The sequence below is a fragment of the Hibiscus syriacus genome, unplaced genomic scaffold (assembly GCF_006381635.1).
Source record: "Hibiscus syriacus cultivar Baekdansim isolate YM2019G1 unplaced genomic scaffold, ASM638163v2 tig00110303_pilon, whole genome shotgun sequence".
Classification (NCBI taxonomy): domain Eukaryota; kingdom Viridiplantae; phylum Streptophyta; class Magnoliopsida; order Malvales; family Malvaceae; genus Hibiscus; species Hibiscus syriacus.
The window spans coordinates 678,998-703,218 of record NW_024062672.1 but is presented as its reverse complement, the minus strand read 5'-3'; the positions used below and the strand labels follow the sequence as shown (position 1 = coordinate 703,218).

The following is a 24,221-nucleotide window of genomic DNA, read 5'->3' as shown; positions in this document are numbered from 1 at the left end:
GGATTTCAACTTCACAACGAAGGATATTCAAGTCAAGGCTTAACTTCACGACGAAGGGGCCATCCACGATTTCAACTCCACAACGGAGGATATCGTACCCACACATCCGTGATTTCAACTCCACAACAGAGGATATCGTGCCATTTGAGGCTCAACTTCACGACGAATGGGCTTCCCAATTTCAGAGCCAATTTCAACTTCACAGCGAAGGATATTGGACTCAAGACAACACAAGTTCAACTTCACAACGAAGGGACGACTGGTTGTCAACAAACAAATTCCCAGTTTCAGAGTCAATTTCAACTTCACAACGAAGGATATTGGACTCAAGACAGCACAAGCTCAACTTCACAACAAAGGGGCTGCTGACTGTCAACAAACAACTTCCCAATTTCAGAGCCAATTTCAACTTCACAGCGAATGATATTGGACTCAAGACAACACAAGTTCAACTTCACAACGAAGGGACGGTTGGTTGTCAACAAACAATTTCCCAGTTTCAGAGCCAATTTCAACTTCACAGTGAAGGATATTGGACTCAAGACATCACAAGCTCAACTTCACAGCGAAGGGGCGACTGACTGTCAACTTCCCAATTTCAGAGCCAATTTCAACTTCACAGCGAATGACATTGGACTCGAGACAACACAAGTTCAACTTCACAACGAAGGGATGGCTAGTTGTCAACAAACAAATTCCCAGTTCCAGAACTAATTTCAACTTCACAGCGGAGGATATTGGACTCGGAACAATACAACTTACTTGGATTTCAACTTCACGACGAAGGATATCCAATTCCAGGCTCAACTTCACGACGAAGGGGCCACCCGCGGTTTCAACTTCACGACGAAGGGAATCGTGCACACAAGCAGCATCCATGTTTATATTGGATTTCAACTTCACGACGAAGGATATCCAACTCAAAGAAGGAGTATATGTCAATAAAGACCTTCGAGTTCGATTACACTCAGCTCCAAGGCGCATCATTTACAGCATAGCTCAAGGCTAGAAGGGCTATCTGTGAGCAAAGACCTTCGAGTTCGACTACGCTCAGCTCCAAGGCATATCATTTGCAACATAGCTCAAGGCAAGAAGGGCTATTTGCCAACAAAAGACCTTCAAGTTCGACTACGCTCAGCTCCAAGGAACATCATTTACAGCATAACTCAAGGCTAGAAGGGTTATCTGTCATAAAAAATCTTCGAGTTCGATTACATTCAACTCAGAGGCAAATCAAATTTACAGCATAGCTCAAGGCAAGAAGGGTTATCTGCCATCAAAATTGTCAAGTTCGATTCCATTCAGCTCGATGACACATCAATCACACTACTTTCCGGTTGCAGTCGAGGTTTTCAAGTCGAGAAGAGGACCTGGGTTAGCCGTGCCTTAGTGACAAGCAACCATTTTCAAGCAGCATATGGCTTAAGTCAAGAAAAAGCTATCTGTCAATGAATATTTCTGAGTTCGATTCCGATCCAAGGTCTTTAAACCGAGAAGAAGACCGAAGGGCAACGAGAAGCCACGTGCTAATTCAAATTCCGAACTACGTCTTCAATTTCATATCATTTCAAGATGAACTCGACTTCACGACGGAGGAGTCATCCGTAACTTAATTTGACAGGGAGTTATTGAAACATCAGAGTCAATTTTCAACTCCACCGAACGAAAAGTGTATCTTTTAATCTTTGCCCTATCCCCGTTACACGACTATGGGCAAAGAGGGGCAGCTGTCAACACATATTTTCGTCCTACTAGGATTCAAACTCCTAAAAATATGATATAATTTTGCTAGGATTCAAACTCCTAAAAATATGATAGAGTTCTACTATGATTTAAAGATAGGATCCACAAGCATTATAAATAGCCATTGTAACTCACTATTGTAACAGCGAAGAGAGATACAAAATACCAAGCAAAAAAATTACAAGCAACTCGTAGCCATTTTTCGAAGCATTTATATTTTGAAAGGTAAAGTTCATACCTTCGCATGTTATTTTTTCTTACCCTTGTTGTGTTTTGATTCGAAAGAAAATCGAGATAAGTGTTTTTGGCCAATGAACGGGGGCATTTTCGAGATCTATTTTTGTAGATCTAGCCCCCGAAGCTTGTGTTTTTGAAAAACTATTCGAATTTTTATAAACGGGTCGTGTGGATCCGCGTGTTTTGCCTCTACGGTGGGTTAATGCCCATTTCGGTCCCTCTGATTTTAAATACACGCAGATTCGTTTTTTTCTTCGATTGGCTTTTAATTTCGACCCCTAATTCATTTTTTATTTTAATTTAACCCTTATTATTTATATGTATATATATATATTTAATTATATTTTATTTATTTATTTATTATAGTTCTCTTTTCTTATTTTTTTTGCGTTATATTATATTATTTTCTTATTATATATATATATATATTATATTATTATTTTTTATTTATGTTTACTTATTTACTATGTTTTTTTACTATATTTTTCTAACGTTTATATATATATATATATATATATATATATATATTCTTACTTCATTTTATTTTATATTTCTATGATTACTATTTTTTAGTTAATATTATATGTATATTTATTTTTCTTTTATTTATTATTATTATTACTATTTACTATTTTTTTATATTATACATGCATTTTTATATTTTTATATATTTTTATAATGTTTTATTTTATTTATATTATTTATTTATTTTCATTATGTTTTTAGTTTCTTTGCTCTTATTATTATTTTTCTTTTTTTAAAAAAACATTTTACCTTTTTCATTCTTTTTGTATATATATTTTATCTTCATTTATTTTATTTTATTCAATTTCATTTTATTTTTATTTTTTTTATATTTGTTTTATCCAATTATTTTATGTTTATTATTATTGGTTTCATTTATTTCCTTGGTTTACTCTTTAGTTTTGCTACTTTCTTTTATTATTATTATTTTCTTTTAACATCTTATTTTAATTTTTTAAGGGTATTTCCGTAAACTCATTAAGGATAAGTAATTCAGATCAAATTTTACCTTTTAATTTAACTTGCAATTTTCTTAATCAAAGACAACTGGAAATTACGTAGTACCGAAAGGGCGGTTCAAGGGTGTTAATCATTCATTGACCGTAACCGACTCCCGAACCCGACACATCTTTGGAAAGACGCAGATCAGGTAAGAAATAGGGTATCCGATCAACCCATTTGTTTTAAAATAAATGATCGGTGGCGACTCCAATCTATATTTTCCTAAGTCGAAGCTCAATTTCAGGCCCAACCGAAAGACGGTTACGACACTAGGGTCGTTTAATTAGTTCATTAATATTTTAAGTTATATAAAACTAGATATTATCGTTATAATATATATATATATATATATATATATATGAACACTCAATATTTATATATTTACATAAAATAACTTTTGAGGGTTTAATTGAAATTGAATAGATTTGGGATTTTATAGGTGTCAAATTGAATAGGTATTGAACTATTGATTAATGAAATACATGGCTCAATGGGCCTAACCAACGTATGAAAATCTGGAGTAGATGCATATTCCCGACTAATAATACAAAAGGGAGCCCAATAGAGGTTAGAGTGGGTGATTATATATATATATATTGGTTAAGATGTATTTACATTCTAATGCAGAATTTGATTGTGCTTGAAATCAAAGGAAAATCATTGAAAGAGATTTCTTGGAAAGATGATCGAGAACATGGAACCGAAATAATCATTCTTATTTGATCGTGCATCACAACTTTTTATAATTTTAACATAATTTGTGGTGGACTAGAATCGATCAGTGGTAGAGTAAATTCAAAATAAAATTTTGTATCAAATTAATTTAAGTATCTAATGTATCATATTAAACAATAAATGACTAATTTATTATAAAAAAATAATATTAATGATTATTTTGTTACTTGTAAAATAGTAATAAAAGAACACTCATATTTTAAAGATGATTTATGTAGTTTACTCGAAACAAAATTGTAAATGAAAACACTATTCGTATCCCAAAAACGGAATCTTTGCCAACTGCCAAGAAAGTGGAAATTGAAACCCTTGTAAAATCATCCCTTCAGGCCTCAACACCACCCCTTCCTCGAAAACCTGCAAAAAAAAAAAAATGGCTACTTTCTCCACTCGCAGCTATACTTTCTCTTTTAATCTCCAAATCTACATCTTCATCTTCCTTACAGCGAAACCCATTTCCTCTTTTCCGCATCCGGCCCTCCACAACAACCCCAGCTTTGATCCCCGCATTTCCCTCTTCGGTGATGCGAGGATTGAAGATGGAAGCTCTACCGTGCAGATCACGCGTTCTCACGCGCCAAGTTCCGGGCTTTTATTGCTGGACAAGCCCTTCAAGTCCACATCGGCACGGAATGTGGGTCGACCGACGTCATTTTCAACCGACTTTTCCTTTTCCATAGCTCCTGGTAATTGCGACGGTTTAGCTTTTGTTCTTATCCCTAATGGTTTTCACACAAGATTTCAGGGACACGGGATTTTTGGTCTTTCCGGTGAAAATACGTTTCTGGGTGTTGAATTTGACACAAAGAGAGATGATACAGCTGGGAACTTTAATGCAAACCATGTACGAATCGATATTCATGGTCTTGAATCCGTAAAGGTTAGCAATTTGTCATCACTGAATTTAGTGTTAAACAATGGGGATGTGTTGAAATCTTGGGTTGATTATGACTCAAGCTCTAAACTTTTACAAGTTAGATTGAGCAAGCATGATGAAAATAGGCCTTTGAACGCAGTTCTAGCATACCAAATTGATTTGATAGAAATGTGGGGAAATGAGGATATTTTTGCTGCCATAGTATCAACTGCCAATGGTGAATCTTCACAGACTAGCAGCAATGTCAATGTTTATTCATGGAGATTTAGAGTAAGGGCTGTTTCGAGTTCGATACATTCGTTGCCTGCTGATCCAAGAGGTTATATGGATAAGGATAGTGATGAAACGAGGGAAGAAAAGGGGAAGTCTTGTGCTTTGACAATTCTAGCTAGATTGATTTTCGCTACTGGATGTGGAGCCTTGTTTGCCTTCGTGATGTTGTTTATGTGGGCGATTTTCGTTAGTAGGCTCACAGTATTCCCCGTCAAGCGTGAACCGGGCCACGAAGATTTCAGGTACGAGAAGGTCAACGTGATTGTAGAGAAGGAAGATAGATGTAATAAAGTTTAGCGGAAGTAGTTTATGAAGGTTATGATTAGAACTGTGTTGTTGTTCTTGTTACTATTGTAGTTACGCAACTAAGGTTCGTATGTGGTTTTTGTGCATTGCTGTATGTAGCCTGTAATGCAATGCAGTCTTGTTTTTTAGGCTGTAAGCACATTCTGAACATTGCTGTGATTTTGTATTCATTGAAATGCATGATCCGTTGCTTAGACCCCAGGTTAAATCTTTTGTATGCTTCAAGAAGTGGCTCTTGTTTGCTTTTATTCCTTACAAGTGGTATTCTAGCTTTTGAATGCAGATTTCGGAAACTTTAGCCATTGACAATGCTCTCTAGACTCACTAATATCTCAATGATCTTTGTTATTTGTACAAAGTTCAACTCTATGCATACCCTTTCTCTCCGTCTTTCTCCTCTCTGATCTTCTTGGAATTAGAATTCCGGTAACGTTAAATGGAGGGTGGATTCTGTTTCTAATCGTCCATCCGAACCCTCGCCAACCATATAACTCGAAATCAGTGTTTGAAGAGGCGCGGCTGATAGGCGCCAAGGCGAGGCAAGGGTGAAGTGCCTATTTTGGTCTGGGCGATGCGATTTTGATCAGGCGCAGGAAGACATCAACTTCCAATTTTTTTGTTCTTTTTCCTGAAGTTGGAGAAATTGCCAGCACAATATCTTGAATTAGGCTGGGTGACGATCAGCAGAAGTAGACAGCTAGGTTAGGTGCTGAATTAGGCTTAGAGTGAGATGGAGAGAACATAGAGAGAAGAAATAAATAAAGATCTAAATCAACACCAAAGAGTAAAAGAAAGAGTTTGGTATGCACAGGGGAAGTAAAAGGGCTCTAAGTTTTTAAGCATATAATTTATTGGTATCACTTCTATCTCCTCTTCAATCCTGAAGTTCCGGAAACAATTAAACAGAGGATGGTTTATCCTTTCTAATCCTCGTCCGAACCCTCGTCGAAAGTGTAGATCAACTTTTTTATGTGTCTGATGACATTGAAATGGAATTGATTCCAGGACAGCCAAATGATTAAAGAAATTTATATGCATGATGCTCTTTTCGTTTTTTATATTTTATACCTGCTTCTCAAGCACCTTTAGCATTTCTTTTTGCTTGCTTCATCAGAGAGTAAACGAATCCATTAGTTCGCCTCAACTTTTCACTATCATGTATTGTTTTCGTTCGTTTTTCGAAAAAGAATATTAAAATTGTGTATGTACATCTTTGTCAACATAGAATTGAATACGTGGATGCTGATTATCTGGCAGCAGACCAAGAGCGTCTGTCGGGATTAAGAATGTCGGAATTCTGATTATCTTCATATATGGAACCTTGGATTAGATTTACAAAGTATCGTACATTATAGACAACTTGGTTTTCACAACCTCTACCAAATTTCCTATTTTCCTGGTTCAACTTCATGAATTCTGCAAATAATGAACACACAAGGAGACAATATTCTAAGATTACCAGGAATGGCCGCAAACAATTCAAATTCACAGCAAAAAAGGGGAATCGGACTGAGACCCTGAAACGGATTTTCAGCCTTTCAGGGGTCATAAGTCATAAACAAAAACACCAAACGAATTGCTTCTTTGACTTCGGAACTATGATCATTATTCTTCTGTCTCAAATGAATTGCAGTACCTCGAATCCATGTCATTTGTTCAAAATCACAAAACAAAACCAACTAAACAAGGATGCCTAAAAGAAAATTTAGAGAGTCGAGATTGAGATCCTAAAAGAAAATTTAGAGGAATCTTAAGTCATAAACCAGACGAGCATCAACCAGAGAATGAGATTAACAATAGAACAATACAGATTGCATTCAGTAGAATGAGAGGAACTCTCATGTATTGCATAGCTTCAATTCTTTGAATTTCTTTAGACATGGTAAAATCAGTGAAAAAGTCTGTAGAGTATTGAGCAGAATGTCATTTGATTTCTGGGAACAAATTTTGTTTACAATTTTCATTTGTATAATACAAGTTTGCACAAAAGTGTCTAACCCTCTCTTTAAAACAATGGTATTCCCCCTTCGCACACACCGAAACGGGGGTTTCCCCCCCTTGAAAAGTGTTACATTTGATCTAAATGCTTAGCCCTTGTACTGCTTCAGGCTCAGCTTGAGGTTGGACTGAGAGAGAAAAAAGTTTCTTTAGCACGAAAGGCTCGAACCTTCCCTTGCTGGAAACGTGAGAGAAACCCTATTTTTCATTCTAGAAAACACTATTTTACTTCTCGCAGATGCAGCCTGGGTATGGATTCGCATAAAAGCTCTCCTCTTTTTTCACTGCTTTTCCAGGCTTTCTTAAAACTGCTCCCCCTGTTCTATTCGCATGCAGGGTCTTCACCTTGGTCGAAAACTCCTCCCACGTTATCATTCCCTTATCAATTCGATCGATCAATCTCACAAAGTTTTTTCTGCAACATTTCCCGAATCCAAATCAATAAAATCATGGTATTATATAACTTATAATTAGAGTTAGACCATTGCTTAATAGTTATACGTACTTGTCTGGTATTATAGTTTTTCGGAAACCATCGTATTTACGATGCCCCTGCACTGCTTTAGCCATGTTTCCGTCGTAAGTGAAAACGAAAATGTCGCTCTCCAGTGCTACAGTGTAGTCGACTGCCGCCAGCTTGTTTTGGCGATCATTGAAAGGAGACAATTCCTCATTCGTCGCTAAATTAGAATGAGTGTATAGATTTGGGTACTTGGCTTGGAGTGCTTTAACACCATCTTGGCCATAGATATTCCCAGCCACTATGTAGATTTTGGTATCAGAAGGGAACCCGATTGCCTCGAGGAACACCGCTACCTCTCGTGGTGTCATCGGACATACTCCTTGTCGCCGTCTTTCTTCACCATCGATGTGCTTTTCCTTCCAGTGTCGGACGCTACGTCGCAATTGCAGTAGCTCGTCGTCTTCGGCTTTGCTTAGATTGTGACTGCAGCCAGTGAAGGCAAGCATGTCCTTTTCATATCTGCACACAAATTATCAGTTAACAAATTATAGTCATCACTAAATGTTTAAAGTCTAGGGTTTAGTGGTTTTTTTACCTTAAATGAAGAGCAATGTAAGGCTTATTATCGGCCCTGAGCCTAGTAATCAACTTATAGGCAAGTTCTTCGATTTCGTCGGTGAATTTAAGCGCTTCGTACATGGCACGGCAACGGAGCCTCTGAATAGAGTTCGGAAGGCCATTGTTAGCCAATCGGCTGTCGGTGTGGGTGAAGTTAATCACCTTATGTTTCTTTAGCAATGAAGACATTTGATCTCTGTAATAGCTAGCCTATATATACAAAGAAAGGGTATTCGATTAACACCGAATCTTAAATCTTAGATTGAATTTATTCGAAGATTAACCTATACCTTAGAGTAAGAAACTGGGGCTCGTTCAAGAGCTTTAATTGATGCATAGCCTGGTGGGAGACGATCAACAATACGTATATCCTCTCGCAGATACTCAACGAAGTGTTTCCAGTCAAATATGTCTTTAAAATCACTGCACAAATCACTTGAATGAGATGCACATTATATTTATTTTCACTTAATTTTTCATTTTTTAAAATAAATAAACCCATTTATTAGTAATTGAAATCAACCTTGGATCGGTCCAAAAAGAATTGTGGTCTAAAGATGGGAGAACCAAAGTGGCATTCATCACTTTTGCAATGGCAACCATATCACTTATCTGCAGATAAATTCATATTAATTAATAAATAAGAAAATATATCCAATAAATAAAAGAAAATAAATTTAAAAAAAATACCCCGGTTTTCATTTGATTCAGTCCGCCGTTGGAATGAACAAGAAGATAACCATTTGTAGGGTACGCTGAAAATAAGAAAACCAATAGTATTACAAAAACAGCCCAAGCAAAAGAAATTATATAAAAAAGAAGAAGAAGAAGAAGAAGAAGAGTGAAGAGTAATTAATTTAACTTACTTTTTTCATTAGCTGATCTTTGAACACATTTATAGTACGAATCGGAAGACGGCTTGGTCCAAATATCAGGTATCTGACCATGCAAAAAATAAATGATTTAAATATAAGGTTATTAAAAATGATTCGTTTATTTTTTAACTCCGGGTGATGAAAACGCAGCATTAGATATGATAATGAAAAAAATAATTGAGTAACCAAAACATAAAGTTGTGAATAGGTTAATGACTAAATATGTAGTTTTACCCTTACATAATATGTTAAATAGTTTGGTTATTAAGTAAAGTCTTAACGTTTCTAACCGTGGGCAAGGATGGCGGAATCTGCTGGATTTCGGAAATAATAATATAATTGTCTCCTTCATTAATAATTTTGTTTGTCCTAATAGAAATTTCGAACGACCTTTCTGCAATGATTCTATCATGATTGATCTTCAAGTCCCGGAGGGTGTTCAACAAAGCAAACTTTACGAGCACGGTCATGAAAGCCAACGTCACCAACCCCCAAAACATGCAAATAAACAAGTACCTCCCGGGGCTCGAAACATCCGGCCAAAACCGAACTCTCCGGCGGAAAAACATCGAGCTTCTCATCGGACACGCATTGCCGTCGCCCGACTCGAAGACTCGTTTCCTCGCCGGAGGAATCATCTGCTATACTCGTTACCGAAATGGTTAACATATTTATACGAACACAGCCGTAAAAAACAAAACATCAATGAACAAAAGGTTCCTTCAACTAAATCCGTTTGAAAAACGAAATGGGTTTTACGGTTCGTTGTTTGTGAGTGTTTTTTTGTTGTCAAATGATTTGGCATTGTTGTGGGAATTTTGTTTTTTAGGAAGAAATGCGAAATCAGAGGCGAAGCCACCTCTTTGCTTCTTATGTATAATTATTTTTCGCCTATTTTTAGATATTGGTTTGTTAATTTTTATTTTTATAATTATATCATAGGCTTTTGTTATTATATTTCCAGATAATTGAAGCTCTATTTGTAACAACCCGACTATTTACAAAATAATATTAATTGAAATTGGAGGTAAATTGTGAAAATGGGTGAAATTAAGTGACTAAAGTATAATTTATGAAAATTTGTATGTCATTTTCGAAGTAAAGAAAATTCAGGGACCAAGCCTTGAATTTCCCCTAAAAATGTATGCAGGTTTGGTTATAACTTAACGTGTTTTCTGATTTCAATCAGAAAACACAAAAGCTTTTCTTAAACTTTCACTCCTCCCGTACCTCGACTTTCAAGTCCGATTCCGACGCTGTTCGACATCCGATCATCAAATTGAAACCACCATCGTGTTCGTTATCGAGTCAGGAACAATCCCCTTAAATTAATTGAAGTGAAACGCTGCTAAACGTCGGGAATTTCAAGTCAAAACATCAACATTTTTTTTTAACTCTATCGCCGAGAAAATCTCAAATTCACCGCCGATCGTTGCTCAGTTTACGACACCTCCTACACCATCGTGTTCCTTGTGTCGTTTCGAGTTCACCGGTGTCAACCTTGTCCGCCGTCGACGGTGGCGCGTGAGGAGGTGGTGCAGTCAAAGATTCGGCCGATTTGAAATCGAGCTCTCCGCCGTTCAAAAATTTGAACCGATCGTTGTAAGTATCTCGAAATCGCTCAAAATAATTTTTAGACAATTTTCTGGGATTTTTAGGGCCTCGGATGACGCCTCACGCGCCACACGCGCCGCCGCAGGGAGAGTGGCTACTGGAAACCGGTTTAACTGGTTTTCAACCGGTTCTGACCGGTTTCGACCAGTCTGACCCGACCGTTGACCCGACCCGACCCGACCGTTGACCCGACCCGACCGTTGACCGTTGACCGTTGACTTTCTTTGACCAAAACTTAAAATGGCTTTGACCGAGCATTAAACGACCGTTAATCTTTTCCGAGTATACATATCCTGATAGTTTTCGACGTGCTGAATCCGTTTCCGCTGTCCGTTTTGTCAAATTCGAACCCGAAGGCCTCCAAATTGACGGTCAAAGTGGTTGACTTTGACTTTAACCAAGAATCTGAATTTTCGAAAAGTCATATTTTATGTTTTTCGACGTCCTGATTCCGATTCCACAATCCGTTTTGCCAAATTCAGACTCGAAATACCCCAAATTGATAGTCAAACCCGAAAAATACTGATATACTTAAGAAGTCTAGTTTTGAACAATTAAATAGGATTTGGGACTGATAGATTATTATTGTTTGAAGGTATAAGAGACTCTCCGGATCGTTCGACAGCTCGACCCAGCTCTTCTAGATCAGTTAAACCACGTGTGCCATTATTCACGCGTTCGAAAACTGTAGCAGAGCGTGGTGAAACCAGCAATCAGTAGATTTGCTATTTGAACCTATTGTCGAGGTGTGTTCCCTACTTATTACTGAACTGTTTTATTGGTTTTAATATGTGGTACACCGAATTCATTGGTTATTGTTTTATGGATGCACCAATTTTATGTGACAATTTATGGAATATGGCTGCTATCTAATTTTTGTTTTGAAATGGTATATGATTACAATGTTTTTGGATTTATGGAATTTATGTCACGATGCAATTGAATTTTGGAATTGTATTACGATGGAATAGCTCTGATCAAGCTAAATGGGCCTAATGTGACTCTTGAGGGCCCCAAGATGTTTCATTAGGTCGGCTTTCCTTTGCTGTGTGCTTAGGGTAAGCTATATGAACTTATTGACTTGTGCTTAAGGATACAAGCTTCAGAGCCTATCCTTAAGTCGGCTTTCTTTTTTCTATGTGCATAAAGTAAACTATATGAAAAATAATTTTAGGAACTACTGATGGTGTACCAGAAAAGGGTTTAAACTATGATTTTCAAAAGTTAAACTCTTTTACGAATTTGTGAGATTACTGGACTATGATTTGTACCTATTGTGATTTTATAGAAATATTGGGACACACTGAGCCTAGCTCACCTTTTGAAAATGTTTTCCCCCTTTTAGATACTGTTGGTTAGATACCTCGGTTCGAGCACTTGGAGGATCAACATATCTCTTGAAGTAAAATCAGATTGTAATGTTTTTATCTTGCAAGTTGACTTTATTTTGGTGATATGGACCTTATTTTAAAATATCGGATTTTATAATGATGACTCTTTTGCTATTACTGCTCGGTTTATTGTGATTTTGAATTTGAAGACATGTTTTAAATTAAATTATTATTTATTAGTACTATATTTACGAGTTGGATTTTGATAGTATAATTTGTTTATAATTTCATGTTATTTATAATGTTATTTTATATTGATGGAATAACGGTTTCGGAAAATGTCTTTAATAATCATAATGTGATCCACTAGACTTAGTCGAAACGCATAGACCGGATCTAAGGGGTTACACTATTTGTCGAGTAAAAAGTTAAAATAGAAATTTAAGTGTTGGGAGCAGTAGTTTTACGTTTTTAGTTGGTTAAACACGTTTAATTAGCATTGTTTTTCTCAATATATTTCCTATGTTTGCTCAAAATTGATTATTTTCTTTATTTCTGCCTATTTCGGCTGTTCATTATTTGGGTAAAACCAGGTTAAATTGAATATATTTTTTATTAATGGACTCGTGATAAAAATAAATTTAACCAATTATTTCAAAATAAATTTTAAGAGTTTATACGATTATTATTTTATTTAAATATATATTTGATATTTAATTAACTTATCTCAATAATTATTGTCGGACGAATGTAACAAATTTTTTCATCACACACGGTTTAAACCGCCTTAGTTGAAAAAAAATATTCTGCAAATACCGTCTACTAACCAAAAAAAATTCAACACATCGTCCAAGCAATTTTGCCCACAAAACCCTAGAATTTTAAATCTCCGTCCACCTTCACAGCAACAGTCAATCAGTAGTGAGGCCAGCTCTGCAAAGTTAAAAAAACGAGTCACAACTCACTAGTTGAGTTGAATCCATTTTGTTTTCTTTCACACAAATGACGCGAATTTTATTCTATTATTTATTGTCGGTTATTTAGTCCCCAAAATCGCGTGTTCCAAAACTACCACAGCGCCCGTCATCTCCATCCATTGCCCTAAGCCAAGCTTTCACGCCGTCGGTGATGTTCTCCCCTCCGCCGCTGAAATCGATTTTATAAGTCAATTTCTTTGATTATCCCATTTTTTTCATCGATTTTGTCCAGATCTGATTCAAAGATGGCGGCGGCGAGGCGGTTACGGGATCTCCAATCACAGCCGGGCAACAAAACTTGCGTAGACTGTAACCAAAAGAATCCACAGTGGGCTTCGGTTTCCTACGGCGTTTTCATGTGCTTAGAATGCTCCGGCAAGCACCGCGGCTTAGGTGTCCACATCTCGTTCGTCCGATCCGTTACAATGGATTCGTGGTCCGACATCCAGATCAAGAAAATGGAATCCGGTGGTAACGAGAAGCTCAACTCCTTTTTGGCACAATACGGTATTCCTAAAGATTCCGATATCGTTACCAAGTATAACACTAACGCCGCGAGTATCTACCGCGATCGTATCCAAGCCCTAGCCCAGGGCCGTGCCTGGAGGGATCCACCCGTTGTGAAGGAGACTCTCAACGGTGGTGCTGGTAGTAATCGGAAGCCGCCGTTGAGCAGTGGAGGTAGCCGGGGCGATAATGATGGAGGTTGGGATAGTTGGGACAACGACGATTCCTTTAGATATTCGAGCGAGATAAGGAGGAATCAATCGGCGAGTGATTTTAGAGCAGGGAATTATCACGGTGGTGGAGTGGGAGGTGCACCAGTGAAGTCGAGGTCAAGTGATGATATGTATACGAGATCCCAATTGGAGGCTTCGGCGGCGAATAAGGAGAGCTTTTTTGCGAGGAAAATGGCAGAGAACGACTCGAGGCCAGACTGGTTGCCCCCTTCACAAGGAGGGAAGTATGTTGGTTTTGGATCGAATCCTATGCCTACCCAGAGGAATAATAATAATTCTCAAGGGGATGTGCTCTCTGTTGTGTCTCAGGTTCAGAAAATCTTTCATTCCTCGTCTTTCCCCTAATGGGGAGTGAAGTCTTTATGGTGATAATTGCCAGTTATTGATTAATTTGTGTGTTTGGTCCAGGGGATTGGGAGGCTATCTTTGGTAGCTCAATCTGCCGCAAATATTGTCCAAGCAGGATCCAAGGAGTTCACCTCGAAGGTATTTTCGGGGAATTTCTATTATGATTTCTTATTTGGTTGTTTTGATCTTCATTTAGATGCTTTGGCATTGTTTATCATTATAAGATTTTATAGATGATAATGTATTGTATGAATTGCACTGTGGTGTGAGTCCTTGAACCTTTTTTACATTTTTTTGGTACAAAGAAGCTTACAGCTAATCATTTTTTTTGTATTGGTTGATAAATTGTTTTTCTTTTATGACTTCTACAAAAGTGCATGATAAACTGTCAAATTCCACACTTAGCTATTTGATGGTACTTGAATAATATTTAAAAGGCTTATATCACAAATAAGTACCTAAAGCATATCTTCTTTAAGTACCTAAAGATATTTTGGTCAAAACAAATACCTAATGTTATCTTTTTGGTCAAAATAAGTACCTAAAGTATTTTATGTCAAAATAGGTACCTGAACTATTCAAATTTTTTAATCTAAGTTCTTAAAAAGTTGACATGTGACATTAATTAAAGATTACTTTAGGTACTTATTTTGATAAAAAATACTTTTGGTACTTGAATGAAATAGAGGATATGCTTTGGCATTGTTTATCATTTTAAGTTTACTTCTTAATTCTCTTGATTTCTTTGCTAATGTCCAAATTGAAGGAAAATTAGCGTCCACTACAATTCACCAGCTTTTCAGTTTTATGATTATTTACCTTTTCCGTGCGCTCTACTGCTCTTTTAAATATCAAATGCATTGTAAAGGTTTAGATGCTCCTTTAACTTGTTGGACTCTATATCAGTTCTAGTGAACATATACGAAGTACTGATTTTGGGGTAATTTTGCTTTAGAAACAATGCTGAGGAATATTAATTCTTTGAATTATTAATCCTCCTATTTTCTATTGTGCTAAACCATAGTAATCTGCAACCATTTACTTATTATTCTGCAAAGGAAACCGGTTTTCGACTTGAGGGTTCTTCTTTGTGGCCTTTAAAGTCTACATTGCATTCAAATCAAACTCACATGCCTGGGTTGATTCCTTGGGTGAAAGACATGCTGCTTTAGTTGTGGCATCTTGTTTTGGCTACAATTTTGACACTATAATTATAACTCGATGGGCTTTCTACCTTGCATTGCGACTTTTAAGGATATGGGGGATTTGGAATTACATACACAAGGTCATGATAGTTTTCCTCTTCCTTCCTTGGCAGGTGAAGGAGGGTGGTTATGATGCCAGGGTTAATGAAACTGTCACTGTTGTCACCGCAAAGACAAGTGAGATTGGCCAGAGGACGTGGGGCATCATGAAAGGGGTCATGGCAATGGCTTCACAGAAGGTTGAGGAGTACACTAAAGATGGCATGAATGGTGCGAGGAATGGATATTATAACGAGTTTAAACACGAGAGTAATGGATGGAATTCTACTTCTGGAGGACAATCCTCTTCTGCCGGTAATAATACTTCTTATAACTCAAGTTCTTGGGATGACTGGGACATGAAAGACAACAGGAAGGGAGACAATACAAAAGTGACTGCCTCTTATAGCAATGATGGTTGGGCTGGCTGGGATGATGCCATGGATGATGGATATGATAATTTCTATAACGGTTCATCTGATAAAAAAGCCTTCAGTCATAATGGAAAATCAGATTCCACATGGACTGGTGGCGGCTTCCTTTAAGGTTCATTACATATACATGCATGCATACATATATATCCTTAATTTTACATTATTTTAGGTTTATTGATCATGTTTTTGCAGAAGTTTCAACATTTTAAACGAACACAGTCTGATGTATGGCCCAATGTCCAGGTTGAACTTCAGGGATCAGAATTCTTATTTCTTACTTATCCGGAAATGTAACTAGTCACTAGAACACAATTTATTCCAGCTGGGGACAGCGGATGCAGGGGATATATAGCATTTATTATATCGTACTACAGCTGCTAAGAATCATTGTTTGCGAATCAGGGATGCTTTTGATGGAGTTGATAATTTCTTCTGTAAGTTTCGTGTTTGATGCAAGTTTAAATTTATAAAACTGTGGACAGAAGGTAATTTGCCCTATTTCAAAGAAAATTGCTTGTGCTTGTGACATTCAAAATCAAGATTGTTTGGATATATATGCCCAACTTTTGTTATTTTTGAGTTCCCTAGAGGTGAGTAAAATTCGGCTTAACTCAAAAAATTGATTTATTATCTCTTTCAATTTTGAGTTATTTGAGTCAACTCGAATTATCAAATCGGTTTGAGTTTGAATCGAGTTAAAATTTTGAGTTACTCAAAAAATTGAAAATTTGACTATGTATTTTTGATAATTTTACGATTTAGTCTTTGATTTTATTATTCTTTCCATTCTTTATTTTAAGTCTATTTTTATATAAATTTGAACTATATGATCTTAAACCATCGTATAATACATATGTACTTTTAATTCTTCTTTTTTGATAGCAAATTTTCTATTTTTAATTTAATCCATCATATTTTATAATTTTTTATTTCTTCAATTCATTTTTTTATTTAAGTCTATTTTTTTTACCAAATTTAAACCAAATGCTCATATAACACTATTGAATACTTTAACTTTAATTCCGATTTTTATTAAAAATGTACTCTCTCCTTTTTATTTAGACCCTTAATATTACATTTTATTTAATTTAATCTTTTGACTATAATTGTTTGTAATTTTTTTATTTCTATTGATTCTTTAACTCTTTTATATTCTCATCAATAATTTACCCTAAAAATAAAGCAAAAATATAATATTGTGGATATATTTTATAATTTTAGATTTTATTTGATATATTAAATAACATTATAATGTGAAAAGTATATGAAATATATATATCTTATATGTTGGAGAAAGTCAAAAAAATTAAAATCAATGCTTACCATAGTATTATAAATAATATACTAAAATTCGGATTGGAACTCGATTAACTCAACTTAAATTTTTTAAACTTGACTTGAAAAAGTTTTAAGTTCGAGTTGTCAACTTGAACAACTTAAAATTTATTAACTCAACTCGATCGAATGACCACCCTTGTTTAAATTTCTTATCCTTAACACGTACTAGAATTTATAGCCTAAAGAGCAACCCAACCCATTAACATTTTTATTTATTTACAAAAGGGCTGTTACAATATTTAACGGCCGGAAATTTTTTTGACTTCACATATTGTGTGACAGATGAAAATGCATGGATAATAACATTGACAAAACGGTGTCCACGGGGATTAAAGACGATTCTAATCGATTCACCAAAATCTAACTCAAAATTTGAATCGAGTAAGAACTTTGGACCCAAATGGTGGACCAGACTAAACCGGTTAGCTAGTAGAAGCTTGAACTAGTTAGTTAGACTGAACCGGTTGGCTTGTTCAAAGCATGCACATGCTTTCCTAACAAACTTTGAATCAATTGAAGACTCCACTGTGAACGTCCAAAAATCAGTGCCCCATATGTCACCATCGACAAAATAATTGATGCATGCAAATCCATAGCGGCCGACAAATCCATCCAAACTAATTTCGGTTCAATAGGCAATGGATTACAAATCACAATTCATATAACTTGGTCGACAAAACCCTTATCTGGAAAAATAATTTCCGGAACAGACAGAAATGGTGACAGATACCATGCCTTTCCTCAATGCCAACAACCCTTGAATCGGTCCAACAGAAGCTTTGCTAATACTTGCTTCCACAAGCAGCAGCGACGCAGGAAGTTTCACCACTGATCGTTGAACCGGTGATGGATAAAAAAACCTCCTCAACACCATCTGAAAAAGTCCTGTATACACCCAACAAAGCCGTAATCACCTCGACAATTTCCTTACGCATGTCATCCCAACGACAGTCATTGCTGCGCAGATATCCTTGAGATCGTTTTAAGGCCGATTTTGAATCTCTCAAAAATGATTTCATTTTGGACTCCAACGTTGCAAATATCTCCCAAAAACGAGCAACCTTCTCCTCTAAGAGCATTGGTCGACATTCCATTACAGACATATCACCCATTAATGAGAGTCGGTAGGCAAATCAAAAGGGGAAAAACAAAAAACAAAAACAATGGTGTATTACAAACGAAACAACATCTAAAATCTAAAAAAAATAACAAACAGCGGCTCTGATACGTTTGTAATGGTTTAAACATAAAAAGAAGAAATATTATAAAGGAAAACATAATAAAGTAGAAAATAGACTAAGAACAATAGGGAGCAGAAGAGAAATAGAACGCAACAAACAGAAGAAAATCAAGCAATTTCATTCATGATATAATTCTTTTCCTTAACCTTGACATATACTAGAATTTATAACCTAAAGAGTAGCTCAGAACATAGCCTATTAATATTTTTATTTATTTACAAAAATGCTCGTTATAATTTTAAATAAAATATTAATTTAATATTTTTAATTTAATTCTTAAACTCTCTCCAATTCTTCTTTAACTTATATTGTTGCTTATTATCGATGTCGATCCTACTATAGGAGAGTTGAGTGACCTTCTCCACATCTCTCTCTCTCTCGTTACCTTATTGTCGTTGTACAAGTTCTTCTTGACATAGAATCTAAAAGTTTCACTAATTTGATCACAATCTTGACCATCTTCATCTCTCTCTCTTTACCCTCAATGTGGTTGTACAAAATCTTCTTGACATTGGATCTAAAAATTTCACTCATTTGATCAGTCTTGGAGAGGTATGGACAAGTCATGGCAAAACTTTGCTCTTGTCAAGATAAACATGTTAAAAATGAGCAAAGTTCAACTCGACTCGAATTGACTCCACTTAAAAAAAAAATTCAAATTTGAGTCGAGCTATAAAATAAAACTTGAATAACTATAAAATTTTAATAATTAGTAGCTTGGTTTTCAAGTTTGAGTCGAGTACTTCAACTATGTATGATATATGTATATCACATATGAAGATATATATATATATATATATATATATATATATATATATATATATATGGTTATAAAATATCGTTTAAATTAGAATAAAATAGTAACGTAATATTATAAATACTTATAATTAAATTTAAATAGAAATTCAAACAATTCTAATCGACTCGAAAAAATTCAAATAAAATTTGGATTATAGAATAGAACTCATCAACTCAAATAACCTAAAATCTTTTAACTTGACTCGATCGATTGTCAACCCCTAAACCGGGCTATACTCATAGCTGAGGTAAGTTCATATTTGAAGAATAATGTACAAATGACAGAGAGGCATGATCATTGATAGGATGATGGGGTTATCGTCTGACATCGAACTTGGCCAATGTGAGATGAGTTTTCTCTTCAGAAAAAAACATTGAACAATTTCATATACTTGATCCATGGGAGTATTACCAATAAATTCAGCTTAATTTAGAGGCTGCTGAGTCAAAGCTTACTCTAGTGGAAGGTGAACATGTTCTTGGTGAAAACTGCCAAGTTAAAAGCATTTAAAATATGTGGCTAAATAATTAGCTAAGAGGAAGATGTTAAAACCAAATCATAATAAATATGAAAATTAAGCATAATTTAATTATGTCAAATCATCAAGAATAAAATACTAGATGCAGAAGCACACATGAATTAATTGATAAGTTGAAATCCTTGCATTTTTCTTTGGTTGTAATCATCCAAGAAGATAAAATTCTTTTAAGTATAAACTCTTTGAAGGTGATAAGAAAAAAATACGAGATTATCTATTTCTTGGTGACCATAACCCCTTTTATATAGCTGATTAATAATAAATTATTATTTGTACTTATAACTCTTCTCCTCATCAAATTATAAATACAACTTTAATAGTATGAACACTTTTATTTCCTTGACACTTCTAATACCTTATGACTTTATAACGTAATTGGTCACTTAATTTATGTCATATCTTATGATAACAATATACATTATTAATAAGTGCACATAATTATGGATTTTAATATGACAATCTCCCACTTCGGCAACATATGTTTCGTGATAAATGTATAACCTTATGAGCTCAAAATTTGTTATCATACAATATGTAACGCCTCGGGTTCTAGGTTTATAGTCTCGGGTTAACTCAAGTGGGTTTAGATAAAATCCATTAGCATAATAGAGGAGCTTGGGCCAAGTGAGCTTTGGGTTGGGCTTGGGTTTGACCCAACATGTAATAAAAAGGGTGTTTATAATTTGGAAACAAACTCATGAGGATCAAAAGAACAATTTCACCACTCAAGATTTTAAAAGATGAAATCTTTTATTGTGATGACATCACATTGTTCCCTTTTTCCCCCTCATTATTCCTTATCTTTTTCCTTTTCCTCAATCTCTTCATTCTTCCTCCCGAAGAATCAAGCAAAGATTGGAACTTGATAACTAGCAATCCCAATACATTTTAGTGAAGGTAAGAATCAAAACCAACATCTTTAGAGCTTCCATTTGAGCCCAAAAAGTTAAGCTTTGGTCATGGTTTTCACATAAGGGGCTTAGTGGGGGTTTTAGTAACCTTGTGAAATCAGTCCATTTTTTTAAGGATTTCAAGTCTTAGAAATGGTTTGTAATCTCTTCTAAACTTCTAGAACAAGTTAGTAATACAAGTGTTTGATTCTTGTCTAGGGAGAGAAATTGGAGAGACCTCTCAAGCTAAGGGAAAAGAGAAGCTTACCTTAGGTTAAGCCTTGAGCACTTCCAACAGCTTAAGAAACAAAGGAAACTCACTTCAGACTCAACTATACCATATGTAGGTTAATTAAATGTGTTTAATAAGTTGCATGAATTAAGTAACATTTTTCATGGTATAAATCAGAAATCAATGTTTGCAGCATGTTTATAGCCCTTTATGACCCCTTTCATCATGCATCAGACTTTAAAAACAATTGGGGCCCTTAGTATGGCTTTTAAGAATGGAAAGGTTGCATTTTTCATGTCCAAACAAGGTATTTTCGAGTGAGGGTATCGGTACTAGAAGAACAATATTGACATTGTTCCTAAAACAAAGGGTAAATTCAATAGGGAGTATAAATACACATTCAAGGAGTATCGATAATGCATGGTTAGTCTCGATACCCATGAGGTAGTATCGGTACCGAGATCACTTAGCAAATTCCAATAAGCAATTTTGGTATCGATACCCAAAGGGTATCGATACTGGTACCGATATTCTTCATAGGGGTATCGATACTCAATCAATTATCAAAACATTGAAGCTTAAAATGGTATCGATACCCAGGGGTCAGTATTGATACTCAGAGGCCAATACTTATACTGAAGGCTCAGTATCGGTACCCATAGACAGTTTTAGGTAGAGAACCTAAGAATTAAATGAATAGGGTTCTACAGGTCCTATTTATACCATATTGTCATGAAATAAAACTACAAGTGAGAATAGAAATTAACTTAGAATAACTAAAAATAGTAACAACTAGAATGACATAAAACTAGCCTTGTTTGATGCTCGGGACACAATCAGGTCACCTTAGTTACCTAGTAGAATACGACAATCAGTTGGACATCCCAGGCAGTTCCAAGGCACTTATCGCCAGCTGGGCGCATATGTCTAAAGACTCGGTGGAGTGAGTTGGTCGAGTGTTTGTTTTCGATTCAGATTTTGGATCTCATCCAGAGTACCTTCGGGTATTCAGGCAAGCTAGAGAGGTACGAGAGCTCCGAGATGCAGAACCTTTTGTCGCACCATGATACCTGCCACAATATAGTAGACAAGTATCTCTCGTGATTTTGTATTTGTGCCACAAGGTAGCGCATTTAGTGAATGAATGTAGTATAGTAAACTTTTAGTGAGATATTGAGCTCTTAAGATCAATGTTCAAAATGTGTTACCGTGCGTAGGTTAGGAGACCATTCTTGGGGAGTTATTGTCATTAGACATTCCAGCACAGAAGTTCTAGATTCAGTCAGAGTTAACAGAGTATGTCTTGAGTCATTTTAGAGGGCATGTATTAATATGGACCATTGTATATTCATTCATAACTATTGATTTAATTCATTATTACATTATTTTGAATATTTTGGGAGCTCCTCTGTACTTGTAAACCTAGTTGTTTCTAATTTTCATTATTATTTTTATGGATGCTTTTATCAATATGCTTTACATTTTATAATTAATTAGAATAAAATGTTAAATTATTAAATAATTTATTTAAGGATGTTACAGGGATTAGAAGAACCTAAAATAAGAGCCTTTAATTTTAGGGTAATTCTGTTGTGCGGCGGTTAAAAAACGACTAAAAAACGGCGTGACCGGTTAAAATTTTGACCGGTAATGTTATATCATTTAATCGGAAATATTATCAAGTACAATAACATATTAGGTAGCGCTTATATAATGTAATAGGCATTTAACCGGAAATATTATCAAGTACAATAACATATTAGGTAGCTCTTATATAATGTAATAGGTAGCGCTTATATTGACCTATTTTCGAAGTAAACCGATATATTTATACTGGTAACATTACAAATTTACCTATTACATTATTATTATCGGTTACGATGTTTTTTAGATTGATACAATTTTAAATGTATCGACACTTTATGCTTGCACCTGGTTGGGCATTCATATTTCATTCTGGAAAAAAAGTATCGACACAAACTAACAATGTGTCGATACATTATTTAGACATATTCTCTCATAAAACCGGTATATTTATACCGGTTACATTGAAAATTTACCTATTACATTATACTTATGGGTTTCGATATTTCCGGGATCGATACTTTTTATAAATGTATCAACACTTTATGGTTGCACCCTTTTTGGTATTCATTCTGGACCAAAAGTATCGACACAAATTTATCAAGTGTCGATACTTTATGCGTGCACCTCGTTTGTGCATTCATCCTGGACAATAAGTATCGACACAAATTACACAAGTGTCGATACATTATGTTGACATGTTTTCTAATTAACCGGTATATTTATACCGGTTACATTGTTAATTTACCTATTACATTATAATGATTGGTTTTGATGTTTTTTGGGTCGATACTTGTATAAAATGTATCGACACATATTTAGGTAGTTATTGTACATACCTAAATATGTACTTCGAATTTAATGTTGTACCCACCCTTTAACTACCACTACTAATACCACATCCTATTGAAAGCAACACGACTGAAACATGTTCAATGAACCTTTGCTTACATCTCTATTAACTCACTGAACTTGCACAATAAAATTTTTGCCATGGATCATATTGATGCAGACAATGTTAAGCCAACCGAGGAATGCCATGAAGTACATAATGTTGATGAATCTGACAGATTGGTTGGTCAGCTCTTCTGTTCACATGATCAAGCTTGGTACTTTTACAAGGGATTCGCACGGGAACATGGGTTTAGTGCACGTAAGGGAACAACACGGCTTGACGTGGAAGGGAATGTGAAGACACAAGAATTTTGTTGTTCCAAAGAAGGGTTTCGAGCATCAAAAGTCAATATTGTTAATCGTCAACGTGCTCATACGCCAGTCACAAGAACAGGATGTAAGGCTAGAGTCGTAGTTACAACAACAAATACAAACGATCAATGGGTTATAAGTAAGTCTTATCAGGAACATAATCATGCATTGTGCACACCTGCTATGACACCATTTATGCGTTCTAATAGAGCTGTAAGTAAGGCTGATATCGATGAGGCAACAACATTGAAAGAGGTCGGTGTTGGCACGTCACAAGTAATGAACTATTTAACGCAGCAGGTAGGGGGCTATCATAATGTTGGATTTACACATAAAGACCTCTACAATGCACTTCAAAGAGGTAAAGCAAAGGAAATCGTTGATGTGGATGTGAATGTGCTTATTGCCTACTTTGATTATAAGAAATATGATGATCCCGAGTTTTTTATGACATACTCGATAGACGAATCAGGGGCATTGTATAATCTTATTTGGTCAGATTCTACATCGAGATCGGATTACACATGCTTCGGTAATGTAATTGCGTTCAACAC

General features: G+C 35.5%; 3 protein-coding genes across 6 annotated transcripts; 2 read left to right on the top strand and 1 right to left on the bottom strand.

The window, feature by feature from the left end:
• Nucleotides 1-4,114: 4,114 nt before the first annotated feature.
• LOC120116855 (L-type lectin-domain containing receptor kinase S.4-like) lies at nt 4,115-5,746 on the top strand. Its single transcript, XM_039137255.1, has 3 exons — nt 4,115-5,174; nt 5,327-5,399; nt 5,557-5,746. Exons 1-3 carry the CDS (start codon nt 4,115-4,117, stop codon nt 5,744-5,746), a joined length of 1,323 nt encoding a protein of 440 aa, XP_038993186.1.
• Nucleotides 5,747-7,371: 1,625 nt separating this feature from the next.
• Nucleotides 7,372-9,789, bottom strand: LOC120116854 (protein FRIABLE 1-like). The gene is made up of 8 exons (XM_039137254.1): nt 9,442-9,789; nt 9,143-9,215; nt 8,967-9,031; nt 8,800-8,888; nt 8,567-8,699; nt 8,254-8,486; nt 7,701-8,177; nt 7,372-7,610 (listed from the first exon to the last, which is right to left on the bottom strand). Exons 1-8 carry the CDS (start codon nt 9,787-9,789, stop codon nt 7,421-7,423), a joined length of 1,608 nt encoding a protein of 535 aa, XP_038993185.1. The 3' UTR covers nt 7,372-7,420.
• A 3,192-nt stretch (nt 9,790-12,981) lies between these two features.
• LOC120116745 (ADP-ribosylation factor GTPase-activating protein AGD7-like) lies at nt 12,982-16,337 on the top strand. 4 transcript variants are annotated; one of them, XM_039137155.1, is made up of 4 exons: nt 12,982-14,122; nt 14,222-14,299; nt 15,480-15,720; nt 16,083-16,337. In XM_039137155.1, the coding sequence occupies exons 1-4, from the start codon at nt 13,319-13,321 to the stop codon at nt 16,085-16,087; spliced, it is 1,128 nt and encodes a 375-aa protein (XP_038993086.1). In that variant the 5' UTR covers nt 12,982-13,318; the 3' UTR covers nt 16,088-16,337. The 4 variants fall into 4 exon arrangements, with proteins under 4 accessions (XP_038993086.1, XP_038993085.1, XP_038993082.1 ...); XM_039137154.1 differs by having other exon boundaries at nt 16,032-16,337; XM_039137151.1 differs by having other exon boundaries at nt 12,983-14,122; nt 15,480-15,951.
• The last annotated feature ends 7,884 nt before the right edge of the window (nt 16,338-24,221 follow it).